Source organism: Rhinolophus ferrumequinum, chromosome 26 (assembly GCF_004115265.2).
Source record: "Rhinolophus ferrumequinum isolate MPI-CBG mRhiFer1 chromosome 26, mRhiFer1_v1.p, whole genome shotgun sequence".
Lineage (NCBI taxonomy): Eukaryota > Metazoa > Chordata > Mammalia > Chiroptera > Rhinolophidae > Rhinolophus > Rhinolophus ferrumequinum.
This window is the reverse complement of record NC_046309.1, coordinates 9,478,180-9,492,726: the sequence shown is the minus strand read 5'-3', so window position 1 is coordinate 9,492,726 and position 14,547 is coordinate 9,478,180. Positions and strand designations below refer to the sequence as shown.

Below are 14,547 nucleotides of genomic sequence, written 5' to 3'. Positions count from 1 at the left end.
AATGATAAATTATCTGCAAGTATAAAGTGTTAATAAGTTAAAGAATGCTTTTCTATGTTTTTCTTAACTGCATTTTTCTCCAAACTTATAAATGAGAAAACTAAGACTCAGAAAGAATAAGTGACTTATTCAGGGTCACACAGGTGATACACAAATGGCATAACTTGGACAAAAATCCAGGTCTTCTGCTCTCTTCCATGTTAAACCATGACTCTATTACTACAACATTAAATTATTAACTTGTGAAATGCTTTTTAAAATTTTTTAAATTAAAATATTTTTTACTTCCGCTTCTACAGTAGCATAGTCTATCTCAGTTGAAACTACTAAGTTATGCTTTTTTTAAACGAATGGGCCCTCTTTTGCTTAAGTTTGCTTAGAAGTGAAAACGATACTGCTCATTTCCTGGAGAAGATACCTTCAAGGGCAGAGACCACACTTCAACTTTGTATTTCCCCACAGTACTAAGTAGTGCTGGGCACATAGTAGGTGTTTGACAAGTACCTGCTGATCTCATATGAATACAGTAGAATTCATTAAAAAGGGAATAATTAGGATTACTAAAAAATAGAACACTATTCAAGCTAAGTATTTAAGTGTTGATAAAGATGGGCTTGTTTTCTCTGAATTTATAAAATTTCAGTCCGAATTTTCAATTTTGTATATTTTAAAAATTAACTGATGCTTATGAAGTTCAATGCATTTCTAGGATATTAAACTATTATAAATGCCAGCTCTGTACTGTTTACAGCATTAATCAATACTGGAGAGCATTATATTATATGACAGTATGAATTACAGCACAGTGGATCCCAGGTTAACAGAAGTCACTTATTTGAATCAATAGAGGAAAATTACCTACTACAATTAAAATTGCATGTATTAAATCATAACTCTGTTTTATATAATAGTATTTGCTTATAACTAGCTAAATGCCACCACTGCTGTCTAAGTTGCAGTATCTGTACAGTAGTATTGTTTATAAATCAAACTGAGGGAAGATGAAAGGTTGTTATACTTGAGTCCAGATACTGGCTGCAGTCACCTCCAAGTTCAGTTATTTCCATGAGACAAGATGCATCACAGCCAGTAACTTCACAAGACTAGGAAAATCACTGGATCAGTGGCTGAATTTTTATCAATTCAGAAAAAGATACATGTATCCTGTGTTAGTGGTTGTATTTATTACCTTACTGAAAGTTTTTTTAAGTTAGCCAGTTAGTGGGCTAAAACCGCCAATAATGAATCCACAGTCCCTTCACTTAGAAGTTCCACATACCAGCTACTTAAATTTACTATTTACCAGCCTAAGTACACAGGGTGGATACTGGCCACAATTTTAATTCATAAAAATAAATTGTTTTATTTTAATTTTTATAGCTAAAGAAAAAAGTCAGGTAATTAGAAATACTTAGAGCTGTGAAAAATGTAAAGAAAACAAAAAAGAACCCAGATCATGATGTAACTGAAAAAAAGAAATTACAACTCTTATTTCTTAAACCAAGACAAAAACATATGTACTGCAATATTAAAATGGTGTCTACAGAAAACCAAAACATCACAGTAATATATCATGTGGGGAAGGTGGGAGAAAGAGACCCAAATTTTTGATATTTGGGATCCGATAACCAATCAAATGACTGACTGTACTCATCTCTTAACTAGTTTTGGCATAATGTAGACAGAGTTTAAGTAGGCCACTTACAGACAGTTAGTATTTCCATAAAAATTTTTCCTGCCACCCAGAAAGATCCAGACTTTGGTCCAGACACTTGGACCAAAAAGGCTAATTCATAAGCAGTTTCATATTTATTCCATGAAATACTGGATGAAGACAGGGTAAGAAATATCTCTTTGAAAATACACATTTGAATGGAACCATGAAAGATGATGGTGTATTTTTTTTTCTTAAGCTACATGTAATAATATAGAAGGGAAAGTCCTTGCTGAGTAAAAAAAAGCACGTCCATAATATGGCCATATTTCTTCTCCACAAAAATAAATTCGATCTTATTTGTCTATGTTTTCTTTGTAGGAACTTGTAAAATGCTCTATTGTCAGAATTGGACGTATCTCCACCCCACTCCCAGAAATCATTTATTTTTATGCCATAGGGGGAACAAAGAAAAATATTAGCTATTATTAGCAACTGGCATTTAGTAAACATTGTGCATTAAGGAGATAAATGATTAATTACCTTAAAGCTCAACCAGATACTCATCCTCAAATGCACCAGCTAAGTTAGGACAGATGGAAGAAACTGCAAGAAGCACCCATTTTACTCCAAATTCATGTCTTAAATAATTCTTCAGAAGGTTAAGAAATAAAAAACTAAACACACACACACACCACAAAATATCTACTCCAACATGCTTGCTTCTATACAATTAATATAGTATAGTCCTATTATATTACGGCTTATTATGTAGATTTGAATAAACTAAGTCAAATCATATTTTCCAACAAATTAGGTACATAGAGTAAAATTGTCATAAAATATAACCTCCATGGCAGGTGTTGGCCCTGCCCTCCAACACCAGCAGTATGAAGAAGGCCCTCTGTAGTTACAAATGTATTTGAAAAACTACAAATATGGCAATTTAACCAACCTTATAATACTTTTCCCATGAGTAGGAAAAAGATATTAAAGCTGTTCTCTTTGGGACCCAGATATCATCGGCAAAAATGAAAATGCAAGAAGCCTTTTTTTCTATTTAGAAGAAACTTGCAATGTCAACTGAAATGAGCAATGTGGGGTCTTTTATGTGGCTCTTACATATTGGCTATGGAAGTGTCTCCCTGCAAAGAGAAGTCTTGTTGTGTGGTCACAACCATCAGGAGTGCAGAGGGGAAGTGGGATATTAGGTCAACCTGGATAACAGTACGCACCTTGGATGTTAGCAAAAGCGAAGCTAATAGCTTATAAAAAACATGAAATATATAAAATAAAATGATTTTCATATACATCTTAATTTAAAATAATTAATGCATCAAATCCCTGTTTAAGACTTTAACCTGAATATCAAATTTAAAGAGTCCAGACTAGTTACGGTTACCGTGGCTCTTCCCACATGGAACACACACACTATCAAAAATAATTTAAAAACCTTCACATTCTTAAATCTAAATTAGTGAGATATTTCTCCAGAAATCTTCCAAATAAATAGCTTTAAAAAAGAAAGAATTTAAAAGCTGTTAACTTTAAAAAAAAATCTGTTAAATAAATTATTGATAATTCTTTACCCTACCACTGAAAATAAATCAACACACTACCAACAACAAAATGAGATTCAAGCCCTGACAAGAGACCCCTTCCAGTTCAAGGTCTCCTTTTAAGGTTCTACCCTCCTTCTTCCTCTCCCCCACCAGGTCCAAATGGTTATTGCTGAGTGGGTGTGGCACAGTGAAAATGCAGCATCAGGTTCATTTTGTTCTTCAGGCAGTGTTCTCTACATGCACAGCGGAAGCGCCAGGCTCCCGCACCCCCGAGACTGGTCTCCAAAGGGAAGAGTGGCTCCAACAGCAGCTCCGTCACACAAAAAAACGTGCATGGCCATTTCTGTTCAACTTAAGGATCTTCCCAAGACGTTGTTTGGCTGTTGCCATTCCCTTTTTTGGACGTTTACCTATAAAACACCAACAGCAGTGTAAATAATAATGAAAATCATCCAGGACCTGCAAGACGTAAAGGGAGGGCTCTGGTAAGCAAGGCTTTCAGGTGTTCTGAGGGCAAAGTCACACTCCTGGAACCCCACTGTTTAAACCCTTCCATCTCCTTGGAGAACGTGGCCCCCCACAGGCTGATCCCTGCCTGTCTCCTCAACATGAGCTCTCACCATATTCTGCAGCAAACTGCTTCAGCAGCAAAACTGACTGCAGTTTCACAAACACCCCACATACTGTTTCTTATCTTTGTACGGTGGGTCGTACTAATATCACTTTCCTTCAGTGTTGTCTGTCCTGTCACTTCCCCCTACTCAGCCTGGCTAACCCTTATCATCCTTCTCAGGAACTGCCTCCTCCTGACAGCCACTCTGGGTCCTTTTACTGTCCCCATAGTAACCCGGACACACTGTGATCACTGTACCGTCCAGTGCATCAGGCTGCCCCTCTCACCAACATCCACTGTCAGAAATACACATACCGTGCAGAGTGTAACGTTACCTTTTGTTGCCTGGTTGCTGATAGGCGGGGGATTTGATGCAGGTCTCTTGGTGGGGTGAAGGGGCACTGAAAAGGAAGTTTCAGCAAGCGGCCTTTCTGGGCTTCCACTGTCATTACTTATCTGGCACGGCCCCGACAGTGAGCTCGAGTTCTGCATATACTTCCCATTTTGAGGGCTTGAACCACTGCTGTCCACAGAATTCCTACTTTGTATTTTCTGACTCATTTCTGATGAACCTTCCTTTTTGATGCATTTCTGGCCTCTACTTAGATCCTAAAGGAGAAAGATGAGAAAACAAGACTGAATTTTTAAGGTTCCTTTAAGAAAAGTGAAGTATTTAACCTCTCTATGCATTAGCAAGGGAGAGAAGAAACAGACAACTGAACTTTGGTTTTCTTCTCATGTAGTGGCCAGAGAAGACCACCCTTCATGATGGCTATCTCATCCCAAAACCTAACAGCTCTGAAGGATTCAAGTACTTAAGTTACAGTACTGAAGTTACAGTGTAACTTAAGTCAAGAAGAAAGCTTTATATGTGGGGGAGAAGAGGGGAGAGAGAGAACACGAACGTAATTTCAACAAGCCACCCTGAACTCGGTGAGCATGTGCCATGGAAGATGTGGACTTCCTGTTTCCTCAGCCCGTCACAGTTCCCAAATATCTCTCATGGCGTAATGTACTATCATTTTTAGAACCTAACTTCTGTAACGTTCATCTGTATTTAAGTTGCTTGCTAAAAAAGAAAAAAATCCCTAGATCCTGAGCCCCAAGTCTGGTTTTTCTCTAACAATTCTTCCTTCAGTCTTTTAAGACTATTGAGTCAACTGTCAGGAAAAGAACAATCTACTGATGGGTGGGTCATGAAATCAATGGAGAGGGCCAAGACCAGAATTGAAATGAGAAAAGAAAAGATAAACTTGAAAAGACAAGAGCATACTGCAGATACAATGTTTCATAAAACTAGTTTTGTGTGTGTGTGTGTGTGTGTGTGTGTGTGTGTGTGTGTGTGTGTGATGTAAAATATATCTGTGATTCTTTTCTTTTAAACTATTTCTGTATATCGCGGATGCTGTAATGGTCAAGGAAGTTTTAAAAACAGCATTAAACACAGACTTGCTTTAAGTTAGTCTTACAAATATGCTTGAGCCTGAAGAAACAACTGTTATGATTTGACAAGCCTCTCTATAATCTCTCTCCTTGATTAAAGGAAAAACATATTTGGTTGTCTCTCAGGTGACCATGCTAATCATCCATCCTCTACTTCTTTATTTTCAAAGACAACTATAAAAACAACAGCTAGATTTCAGTAATAGCTACTTTTCACACGGAATCCTATAACGCTAGTAAGTTATAAACTTCATGACCAGCTATAGTGAGGCACTAAGAAATCATATACTGAATAATTGAATTGTGACAGTTAAGGGATTTCTTACTTGATCTTAGACTCTGGAGCATATCCTTCTATTAAAACAACTTGTACACTCAAAATTTTGCCTTAAAAAGAAAAACTTGGCTCTTACTGTAAACCTGATAAATATTTAGAAAATATAGATAAGCCAAATGAAGAAAATGAAAACCACCCATGATTCCACTACACAGTATGCTTGGGGTCTAGGAGGTTTAGGGACCCCTCTGCCACATAAGAATTTTGACTCTTTCGTTGGTTGTCATTTTCCAAGATTTGCAGCAAAAGTTCGTATCGCTTTCCTTGGCTTGGTGCTATTGTAAAAATTTTATTTTTAAAAAAACCTATTTTGGGTTTTGTTTGGTGTAATATAAGCATTACTATGCTGGGAACCTGAGACATAAAGTGTCTTCTCTTAAAGCAGGGATTCTTAATCTGGAGTCAATGGGTGGTCTGGGGTGGGGGTGGGACACAAACTATGAGAAAATATAAGGAAAATTCAGTATTTATGATGAACATTTTTCTGGAAAGAGAAATCTATAATTTTCATCTAATTCCCTAAGAAATTTAGTATCTAAAAAATGTTTGAGAAACAATGTCAGAGATTAAAAAGAGATCCTCTGGTACTTCTCTTTCCTTTCATGTTTCATTCTAACTGGACATAACCTAAAGGTGTTAGCAGACAGTAGGTTTTAACTACTTCCTTGAATAAACTATTCTTTTCAAGATCACGTTCTACCCATGAGCTCTGCATACTCATTATTATCAGAATCTCTAAAAATGGGTAGTTGTTCAAATGTGCATTTAATTGTAATTTTTACCTTCCTAAATCTAGTGGTTGATAACTAGCTGCAATTGGGAAAAAAAGAAAAAAAAAAGAAAGCAAATAACAATTCTAAATCTCCTGTTCATGTTTCAAACCTTGACTATACCTGAAGATTAAATCTGGAAGTTGTATCGAATTGTTTAATCCAGGAAGAACTCCTCAAGTCCTGATCTTCAGTCTTGACATGGTATCCTAAAGAGAAGTTTAAATTCAATTACCTTCACACAAGCTTAATTTTAAAAGAACAAAGTTAGCCAAATGCTTAAAATTGAAAGCAAATTTGTATTGGTATTTTATTAAAAAATGAGTATGCTAACTCTTTAAATATTTATTCATACACATTCAGCACACTCCTTCCCCTCTCAAAAACAAACAGTCACCAGCTCACCATCTTACATGTTAATTCTTTCAATTCTCTCAAAGGCTGTCATTATGTGACAGGTTTTGTGCCAGATGCTGGAAGACCTAGAGTAAAATTCTATGGCCATCTGTTGTAGATGTAAAACCAAACGCAATACACTCTCTCTAAAAATGATGTATCTTCCCATATAGAATAAAGGCATATGTTTGCCTGAATTTTGCAGTATTTCCATAAAAGCTTTCCTTTCAAGGGACAAAAGAGACGATAGGGAGACACAACGGTATAGTGAAGAGTCAGACAGACCTAGATTTGCAGTTGAGTTCTTCCATTAGCAATGCATCTTTAGGTCAAGTTATTTAATCCTCTAAACCTCAGTTTCCTCTTAAACAATATATAAAGATTTTTGAGATCAGATGGTCCTGTGTTCAAATTCCAACATTACTGAGCACTAGCTATATAAGTATAGGCAAGTTAAATTAACCTCACTAAATCTTATTTCCTTATCTATATTACCTACACCAAAATGTTGTTTCAAGAATTAAGTGAAATGGATGTCAAACTCCTGGTACACAGCTGACATTTAACTATGTGAGAACAAACACACTGCTTAATAGACATTTAACAAAATACCATCTTTTCCCTAGTCCTCCTCAGACAGTTAGGGAAACAAAATTTTTCACTAAAGGCACAGAGAAGAAAACAACCATGTGGCATCACTGATATTGCCATCAAGTCTTCTCTCTTTCCTAATACTTCCTTTACAAGTGGGAAAGAGAACATCCTCAGTCAGAAACAGTTCAAAACTTGTTTACCCTCCCATAAAAGGAAAAAAGGTTAATTGTTCAAGCTTAGCAGACCATTTAAAGCACCCAACACTCTTTCCACTCTGATGAACTTATGAAAGGGAAATAATACAATCTTTCAATAGTAATGATAAAATTATGCTGGTGAACACAACTCTCAATCCCAGTTAATCTACATTTTGCATTCGTATACTTGCATCTTACATAATTTGTTAACATTATGTATTTTTTGGCCAATATGCTTAGTACCATTTCCAACTAAAAACATGCAATGAACAGTTCTTATTCATAATCTCTAAACTCAACTGGGATTATACAGCTATTAAACTGGGGGTCATGGGTAACTTTTTAGAGACGGATAACGTATGTTTCTTACCACATTCCACTGGTTTATCATAGCGATACAGCTGCCTAACCTCGTGCTTACTGCTCTGGCAGCTGCTGGGGTCCTGGAGAGAGTTTCTTTCACCACTGCAGTCTGTGCTTTGTACCTGCCTTTGTAAACATGTGGAATAGTGCAACCCTGCCATAGACAGCATGCCCTGAATAGCTTCTTCCTCTGTGCTCGTCGAGGTAGGACATTCCCTAAAGAGCAGATAAATAGAAAGAGCCTATTTACTCTAATGATATTTTGGTCAAGTTTAAAACTAAAAACGAGTTTTCGTATCCTTTCTATCACAGTATCATGAGACTACTACCATCAGCAAGCCTACCTTTTAATTGGAATTTCACTTCTAGATGGCTTCTGGCTCTTTTGAAGGAAGTTCCTCATCACCTTAGACTCCTCCTTAAAGTTTGATGTTATTTCTTGTTTCTTTTCATCACCTGAACTTTCAGACTCTTCAGTGGTAAAATTATTTTTCTGAGATAATAATTAAATGGAAGCAAAACTATATAAGAAATCTGACCAAGTTGTACAAACTAGCAAAAAATACTTTATCCATCTAGGGAAAATTAGAATCTTAATTATCATGGAATTATTTCTCTTTCATATGAAAAAGTGAAAATCTCTAGTAACTATAGTAACATAATTTCTTAGTAAAAAACACACAGTACAGGTTTTAAGGTAAAATGAAATATAACCTATGAGAAATATGAGAAACATAAGAACGGTATCTCCCTCCACCCTTTCCAAAATCAGACAAAAGCTATGTTTATCAAATGTAGTCACGTGATGTGTGTGTGTGTGTGCGCACACACATGTGTAATACCACCACTAGAGGGAAAGACCTTGTGCTATGAAGGTCAGAGAGACACAGGCTTTGGGAAAAGCTGTCATTCACTTTCCTCCTACGTGAAAGAAAGTGGGTGTTCATCTTTACATGAAGTAATGCACAAATCACAGGCTTTGGGGCTTACCAGTGCAGTGCAATCAGGTCCAGAGTCTTCTGAATCAGAAATATCAGAATATTCTGATGATCGATTCCTGAGTTCTGATTTCACACTTGTAAAAAACCCTGGGATGGGGAAAAAGAGAGAGATGGTCATCAGAAGACTATGACCACGATGATATCTAAAGTCTGTCCAGTTTCATGATGTCTCTATCGCTCCTGCTCTGGCCTCCTTTTTCACTGCTTATACCTTCTTCATTTCTTTCTTTCCCCAAGGACTTTCTCCCTAATTGACCAGGATACAGATGGAAGTGTATTCTAAAATCATTTCTGGAATTTTTTAAAACATAATTATATATTCCTTATTTGGAAAAGATTTTCGTATTTCTTTCTAGGAAAAAAACCTTCAACATTAATATAAGCTATAAGATGTTTTTCACTTTCCCTTTTGTATTATTTCTCTCAAGAAAAAACAAAAAGATAACTCTCCTAAACCTAAAAAGCATTCAAGTAAATAGTGAATTCAACAAACTTACACACTGGGCCCTAACACTGCCCTTCTCTTCCACGTGGTATTACCACTTAACAACCGCTGGACGAATTCCACTGATTAGCCACCTTTCCCCTGGCATGTGAACAAATGCTGTTACCAACTACAGCAATACCAAATATACCTGAAATTAGCAGTAATTGAGGTATTCGACATGGATTCAATAATATTAATTATCTGGATTAAAACAGAAGGGTATGTAGAGGCCCTAAAAAATGGTGAGAAATTAAGACTTTGTTCAAAGAAAGACCTCCAATAGGAGGAGATGTTACTATTTGTCACACTGATGATAACCAATTAATAACCAATTACAGGCCTCCTTGTTAACAATCGTAAAACAATACATGGATTACTTATAGCTTCAGATCAACCAATTATATGTCTCCTAATTCTGAAAACCATATACATGTTAGCTTAAATTACTGTGAAATTGCATTAAACTTGCAATTGTTTTCTTATTTGGAGCAGAGGCCCATAAAATGCATGAGCTTTCATGTGACTTGAAAAAATTCACTGACCTGCACACGTCCCATCATTAGTAACACCTTCCCTGTGCTCCACACCTCTTGGCATTCACGTTCAGAGCTTCCCTGATGGCTAAACTACTCAGAAATACTTCTGACTTCTCAAACGACTACTAGAAATACAAGCATTTTCAATCCTACTACTATAAATCTAAGAACTTTAAAATTAGTATGTTACTTCGCATATTATCACATTAGTAATGAACAGATCTTTAAAATGACCATTAAAACAAACATACTGTTAAGTGGTTTTTGAGATTCTTCATTCTCCGCTCCCTCTATTCCTGAACTCTCTTCTATCTTCATTTTTGCCTTTTTTGTCCTTCTCTTATCCTCTTCATTTTCACTATCTGCTGTATAAAGACTCTGATCTGCGAAGGGTTGTCTTTCATCTCTGTATATCGGAGGAAAAATAATCATCAGAAAATAGAGCAACTGTGCAGCCAAGCAGGACCCTTAATTTGCAGAGTGTGTGGACATTGAGACACTTCCCCATATTTCAGTCAGCTGTGCAACAGTATGGACTAGGGATTGAGTGAACAGAGGGAATCCCCTGGAAACTAATCTGTGTGATACTCTGATCTGGTTTACATACTTAATTATTCTCCCATTTGTCAGCAGTAATCGTAGATCGTTGTCCTTCGCTCTCCATTCAGGTACCGTGGAAGATGGCTGGAGATGTTTGTTGAATTTTCCATTCAGTTTAGAGCTCAAGATGTCCTTCAAGTATAAAAAGAGAACTTATTTAACCTCCACCCTTTAATCTCTTGACTAAAGAAATACAGGGTACCGCCTCCCCCGGTGGCTGCTTGACCAGGAAGCACACAGTGGTGTGGCACTAAAACTAAATGGTTTCTAAAACCAAAGCAGGATGTGGTTCTTCTCTCCTTAGAGCCATCAACAGTAACACACATTCTATAAAGCAGAATGTAAAACTTGCATAAAACAAATTCAAAGAAAGACACTTCACTCTGGCAGAAAGCTGAAAAGCTGGAAAGCTGGAGAAACACTGACTTAATGCACTTTAATTCTCCTTCCCTTGCTTCTTTCTGACGAAATCATAGCTGCTGGGTCCTTCCCAATCACTATCCCTGATCTAATGCCTAGTGCCCCCACCAGGCACAGGCAGCAAGCAACGTAAAGGTCACCAGACTGCTATCACTAGGAACAAAGGCCACCGTGGGACATGAGGCACACAGCAGCTGGTTTTTAATAAGTGAAGAATACTTCCTCCTTGGGGTAATCTTTTTCTTTAATAATAAACAGAACATTTCATAATATGCTAACTCTTTTCCCAGATGGCTATGCGTTGAGGAGATTTAGAATAACAACAAAATCTTAAAACAGTATAAATACAATTATGTACACTTTTAAATATTTAAGAAAGTTATACTTTCTATATATCTTTTAAAAGTACTTTAATTCCTATATCTCTATCTTGTTCATTTTAAATTATGCCTATACTCTACTTAAGATGTAAAATTATGGATACGGCTCACATCGAAATCTCATTACCATGTTTTACAAAGGCCCTACATTGATCTCGTTACTGCCCCTACACCCCCACTCTCCCTTTGTCCATTACGCAGCATTTCTCAAACTTTAATGAGTTTATTCTAAGAGTCTCCCAGTCTCCCTGTCACCCATGTGATGCTGTTGGGTCAGGAATAGCCTTTTTGCAGTTGCTGGTCCCTCTGCTCACAACACTTTGCCTCAAATCTGTGTATCCATCTGATTTTTTCCCATTATTTATCAGTCCAGATGTCACCACCTGAGCAGCTACAGTAGCCGGCCATCGCACGCCCCTTTACTCTATTGCTCTCTTGTTTTGGCTCCCTTTATAACACTTACTACCTGAAATTATATTATTTTAACATATGTCCCTGCCTCCCATCCTTCCAACCTGAGCTATGATGGAGGCTACACAAGGGCAGCAACTTAAGTTTGCTCACTCTGGTATCTCCCCCAGAGCCTAGGAAAGCATGGCACTTAGTGAACATGTCAGCGAATGAATGAGACCCAGTCATCCTACTCCTACCGTGGTGCCTGGAAAACTGAAGCACCGCCCGTCATGGGCATAAGCACCATTGATCCCTACAATGCTAAATAAGCAAAGATGCGAGAACAAGAATGGTGAGACTGTTCTCTTTTTATTACCCTTTTAAAGAACTTGAAGGAACACCCAAGTCTCTCTTTGTCATCATGAAACAATACTTGCCTCTTCCCATGGACTCATCTCTAATCTTCGGAGGACCTCCCTTGTGTGGAGCTCCAGGATGTCTAGGTTAGAAGGAGTTCGAACATTATGATCTCGAAGTTTCCTCATCTTTCGTCGGGAATGGTATGGGGAAGTTGCTTCATTTGAGGATCTTGAAACTGGACACACAGTAGGAATTCCCTGAGATTTAACGGGTTTGCCGTTTTCCTCCTTTAAGAATTAAATTCAGAGTATTTTTATGACAAGGCTATATACATACTTGAGTAACCAGCCATGAAAATATTTTAGAAAACAAAAACTACTCCATTTATGACATAAACACAAAGACCAAATCATCCAACAGATTCGCTGAGACCTTTGTTCCTTCTCTCCCCCACGTAATATACCGTGAACATCTCTCTTTGATTTTCCCTCTCACTTTAAAGGCTGTGCAGTAGATACAGCGTAACCGATGGACCTAATCCTTACTGGTAGCTACTTAGGCTGCTTCCAGTTCTTTGCTATGATGAGCATTCTTTCACTTACACAGTTGCATAAATCAGTAATTGCTTTTTAAAGCAAAATCACACACCTATGCAGTTTTGAAAATTAAAATTCTATAAGCATATCATGAAAAGTAGCAGTCTACCCTTCCCCATCCCAATTCCCATTCTTCAGAGAAAACCACTGTCTTCCAGTTTGCAGCGTTGTTGTTGAGAAATTTGATATTACTCTGATTCCTAATTCTTTGTGTATGACCCACATTATCTTCCCAAATGCTTTTGAGGATATACTTATTACATGTCTTCTAAAATTTCACCATGACGTGCTTTGGCATAGATCTTTTTCACCCACTATACTGGGCATTTTGTAGGACTCTCAATCTGGAAAGATGTGTCCTTGAATTATAAAACATTTTATTTGATTATTCCTCTGATAATCTTATTTTCTCTGGTATCTCTTTCTGGAGCTCCTATTATTTTGATGATGACTGTATAAAATGCCCTAATTTTTCTGTCCTATTTCTTTTTTTAACTTTATGGGAAATTTTCCCAACTTTATCTTCCAACCATTCTATTATATTTCTATTATATTTCTAATTTCCAAGAACCCCTTTTCTTTCTTCTTCGAATATTCCTTTGTTATAGCCTCCTGTTCTCTTTTCATGGAGGCAATATTTACTGTTTTCTCCTGAGGATATCAATTATATTTGGGTTTTAGGCTGAAGGCTTATTTATTGTTTCCTTTGAATATTTTTTCTCCTTTATTTTTGTTCTGTGTCTTCAAAACTCTTCTGGGCTCTCTGTACATTTTAAAAGAGAAGCATTAAACAGCAAATTGTTTTCAACAAATGATGCTAAAAAAACTCGATAAACATATGGGGGGGAAATGTCTTGATTTACCTTACGCTATACATAAAAATTCAAGATTGGCCATTTACCTAAATGTAAAAGCTTTTAGAAAAAAATAGAAAGTATTTCCAAGACCTTGGGGTGGGCAAAGATTTCTTAATGAGGACATAAAATAACACTAACATAAAAGAAAAATAATAAATTGAACTTCAAAATTAAAAGTTTCTGCTCATCAAAAGATACCTTTAAGATAATGAACAGCTAAGCCATAGGTTGTGGGTAAATATTGACCATTATATGTATTATATATACAAGCGTTTATTCATATATATATATACATATATGTGTGTATATATGTGTGTATATACATATATGTGTGTGTATACATATATATATATATATGAATAAACGCTTGTCAAATGACAAAGAATTTGTGCCTAGAATGTATAATGTACTCCCTACAAATAAATAAAAAAACAACACAATTTTTTAAACGGTCAAAAATTTGAATCAAATATATGGTGATGGAAGGAGAACTGACTCTGGGTGGTGAACACACAATGGGATTTATAGATGATGTAACACAGAATTGTACACCTGAAATCTATGTAACTTTACTAACAATTGTCACCCCAATAAACTTTAATTAAAAAAAAAATTCAAACAGATACCTCCTAAGAGAAGACACACAAATGCCATGCACATGAAAAGGTGCTCAACATCATTAATCTTCAGGAAAATGCAAGTTAATACCACAATGAAACAATATTTCATACTCTCTAGAATGGCAAAATTAAAAGACTGAGAACACCAAATATTGGTGAGGATAGGGACTACCTACAATGCCTACACATTACTGTAAAATGTAAAATGGTACAACCATTTTTGGAAAACTGTTTGGCAGATTCTCACAAAGTTAAAATTCACTAACCCTGTGACTCAACAACTCTATTCCCATGTATTTATCCAAGAAAAATGAAAATATATACTTAACACAAAAGACATATAAACATAATGGCCAAATCTGCATATA

General features: G+C 36.4%; 1 protein-coding gene across 1 annotated transcript in view; it reads right to left on the bottom strand.

Moving 5' to 3' along the window:
* Nucleotides 1–245: 245 nt before the first annotated feature.
* Nucleotides 246–14,547, bottom strand: part of KDM7A (lysine demethylase 7A) — a 67,724-nt gene continuing 53,422 nt past the window's right edge. Inside the window, exons 12-20 of the mRNA XM_033098802.1 lie at nt 12,184–12,393; nt 10,561–10,685; nt 10,205–10,359; nt 8,920–9,017; nt 8,274–8,422; nt 7,937–8,145; nt 6,503–6,588; nt 4,165–4,438; nt 246–3,626 (exon numbers count right to left, since the gene is read on the bottom strand). Coding sequence (XP_032954693.1) covers nt 3,532–3,626; nt 4,165–4,438; nt 6,503–6,588; nt 7,937–8,145; nt 8,274–8,422; nt 8,920–9,017; nt 10,205–10,359; nt 10,561–10,685; nt 12,184–12,393 — 1,401 coding nt within the window. The 3' untranslated portion in view covers nt 246–3,531. The remainder of the gene's footprint in view (nt 3,627–4,164; nt 4,439–6,502; nt 6,589–7,936; nt 8,146–8,273; nt 8,423–8,919; nt 9,018–10,204; nt 10,360–10,560; nt 10,686–12,183; nt 12,394–14,547) is intronic.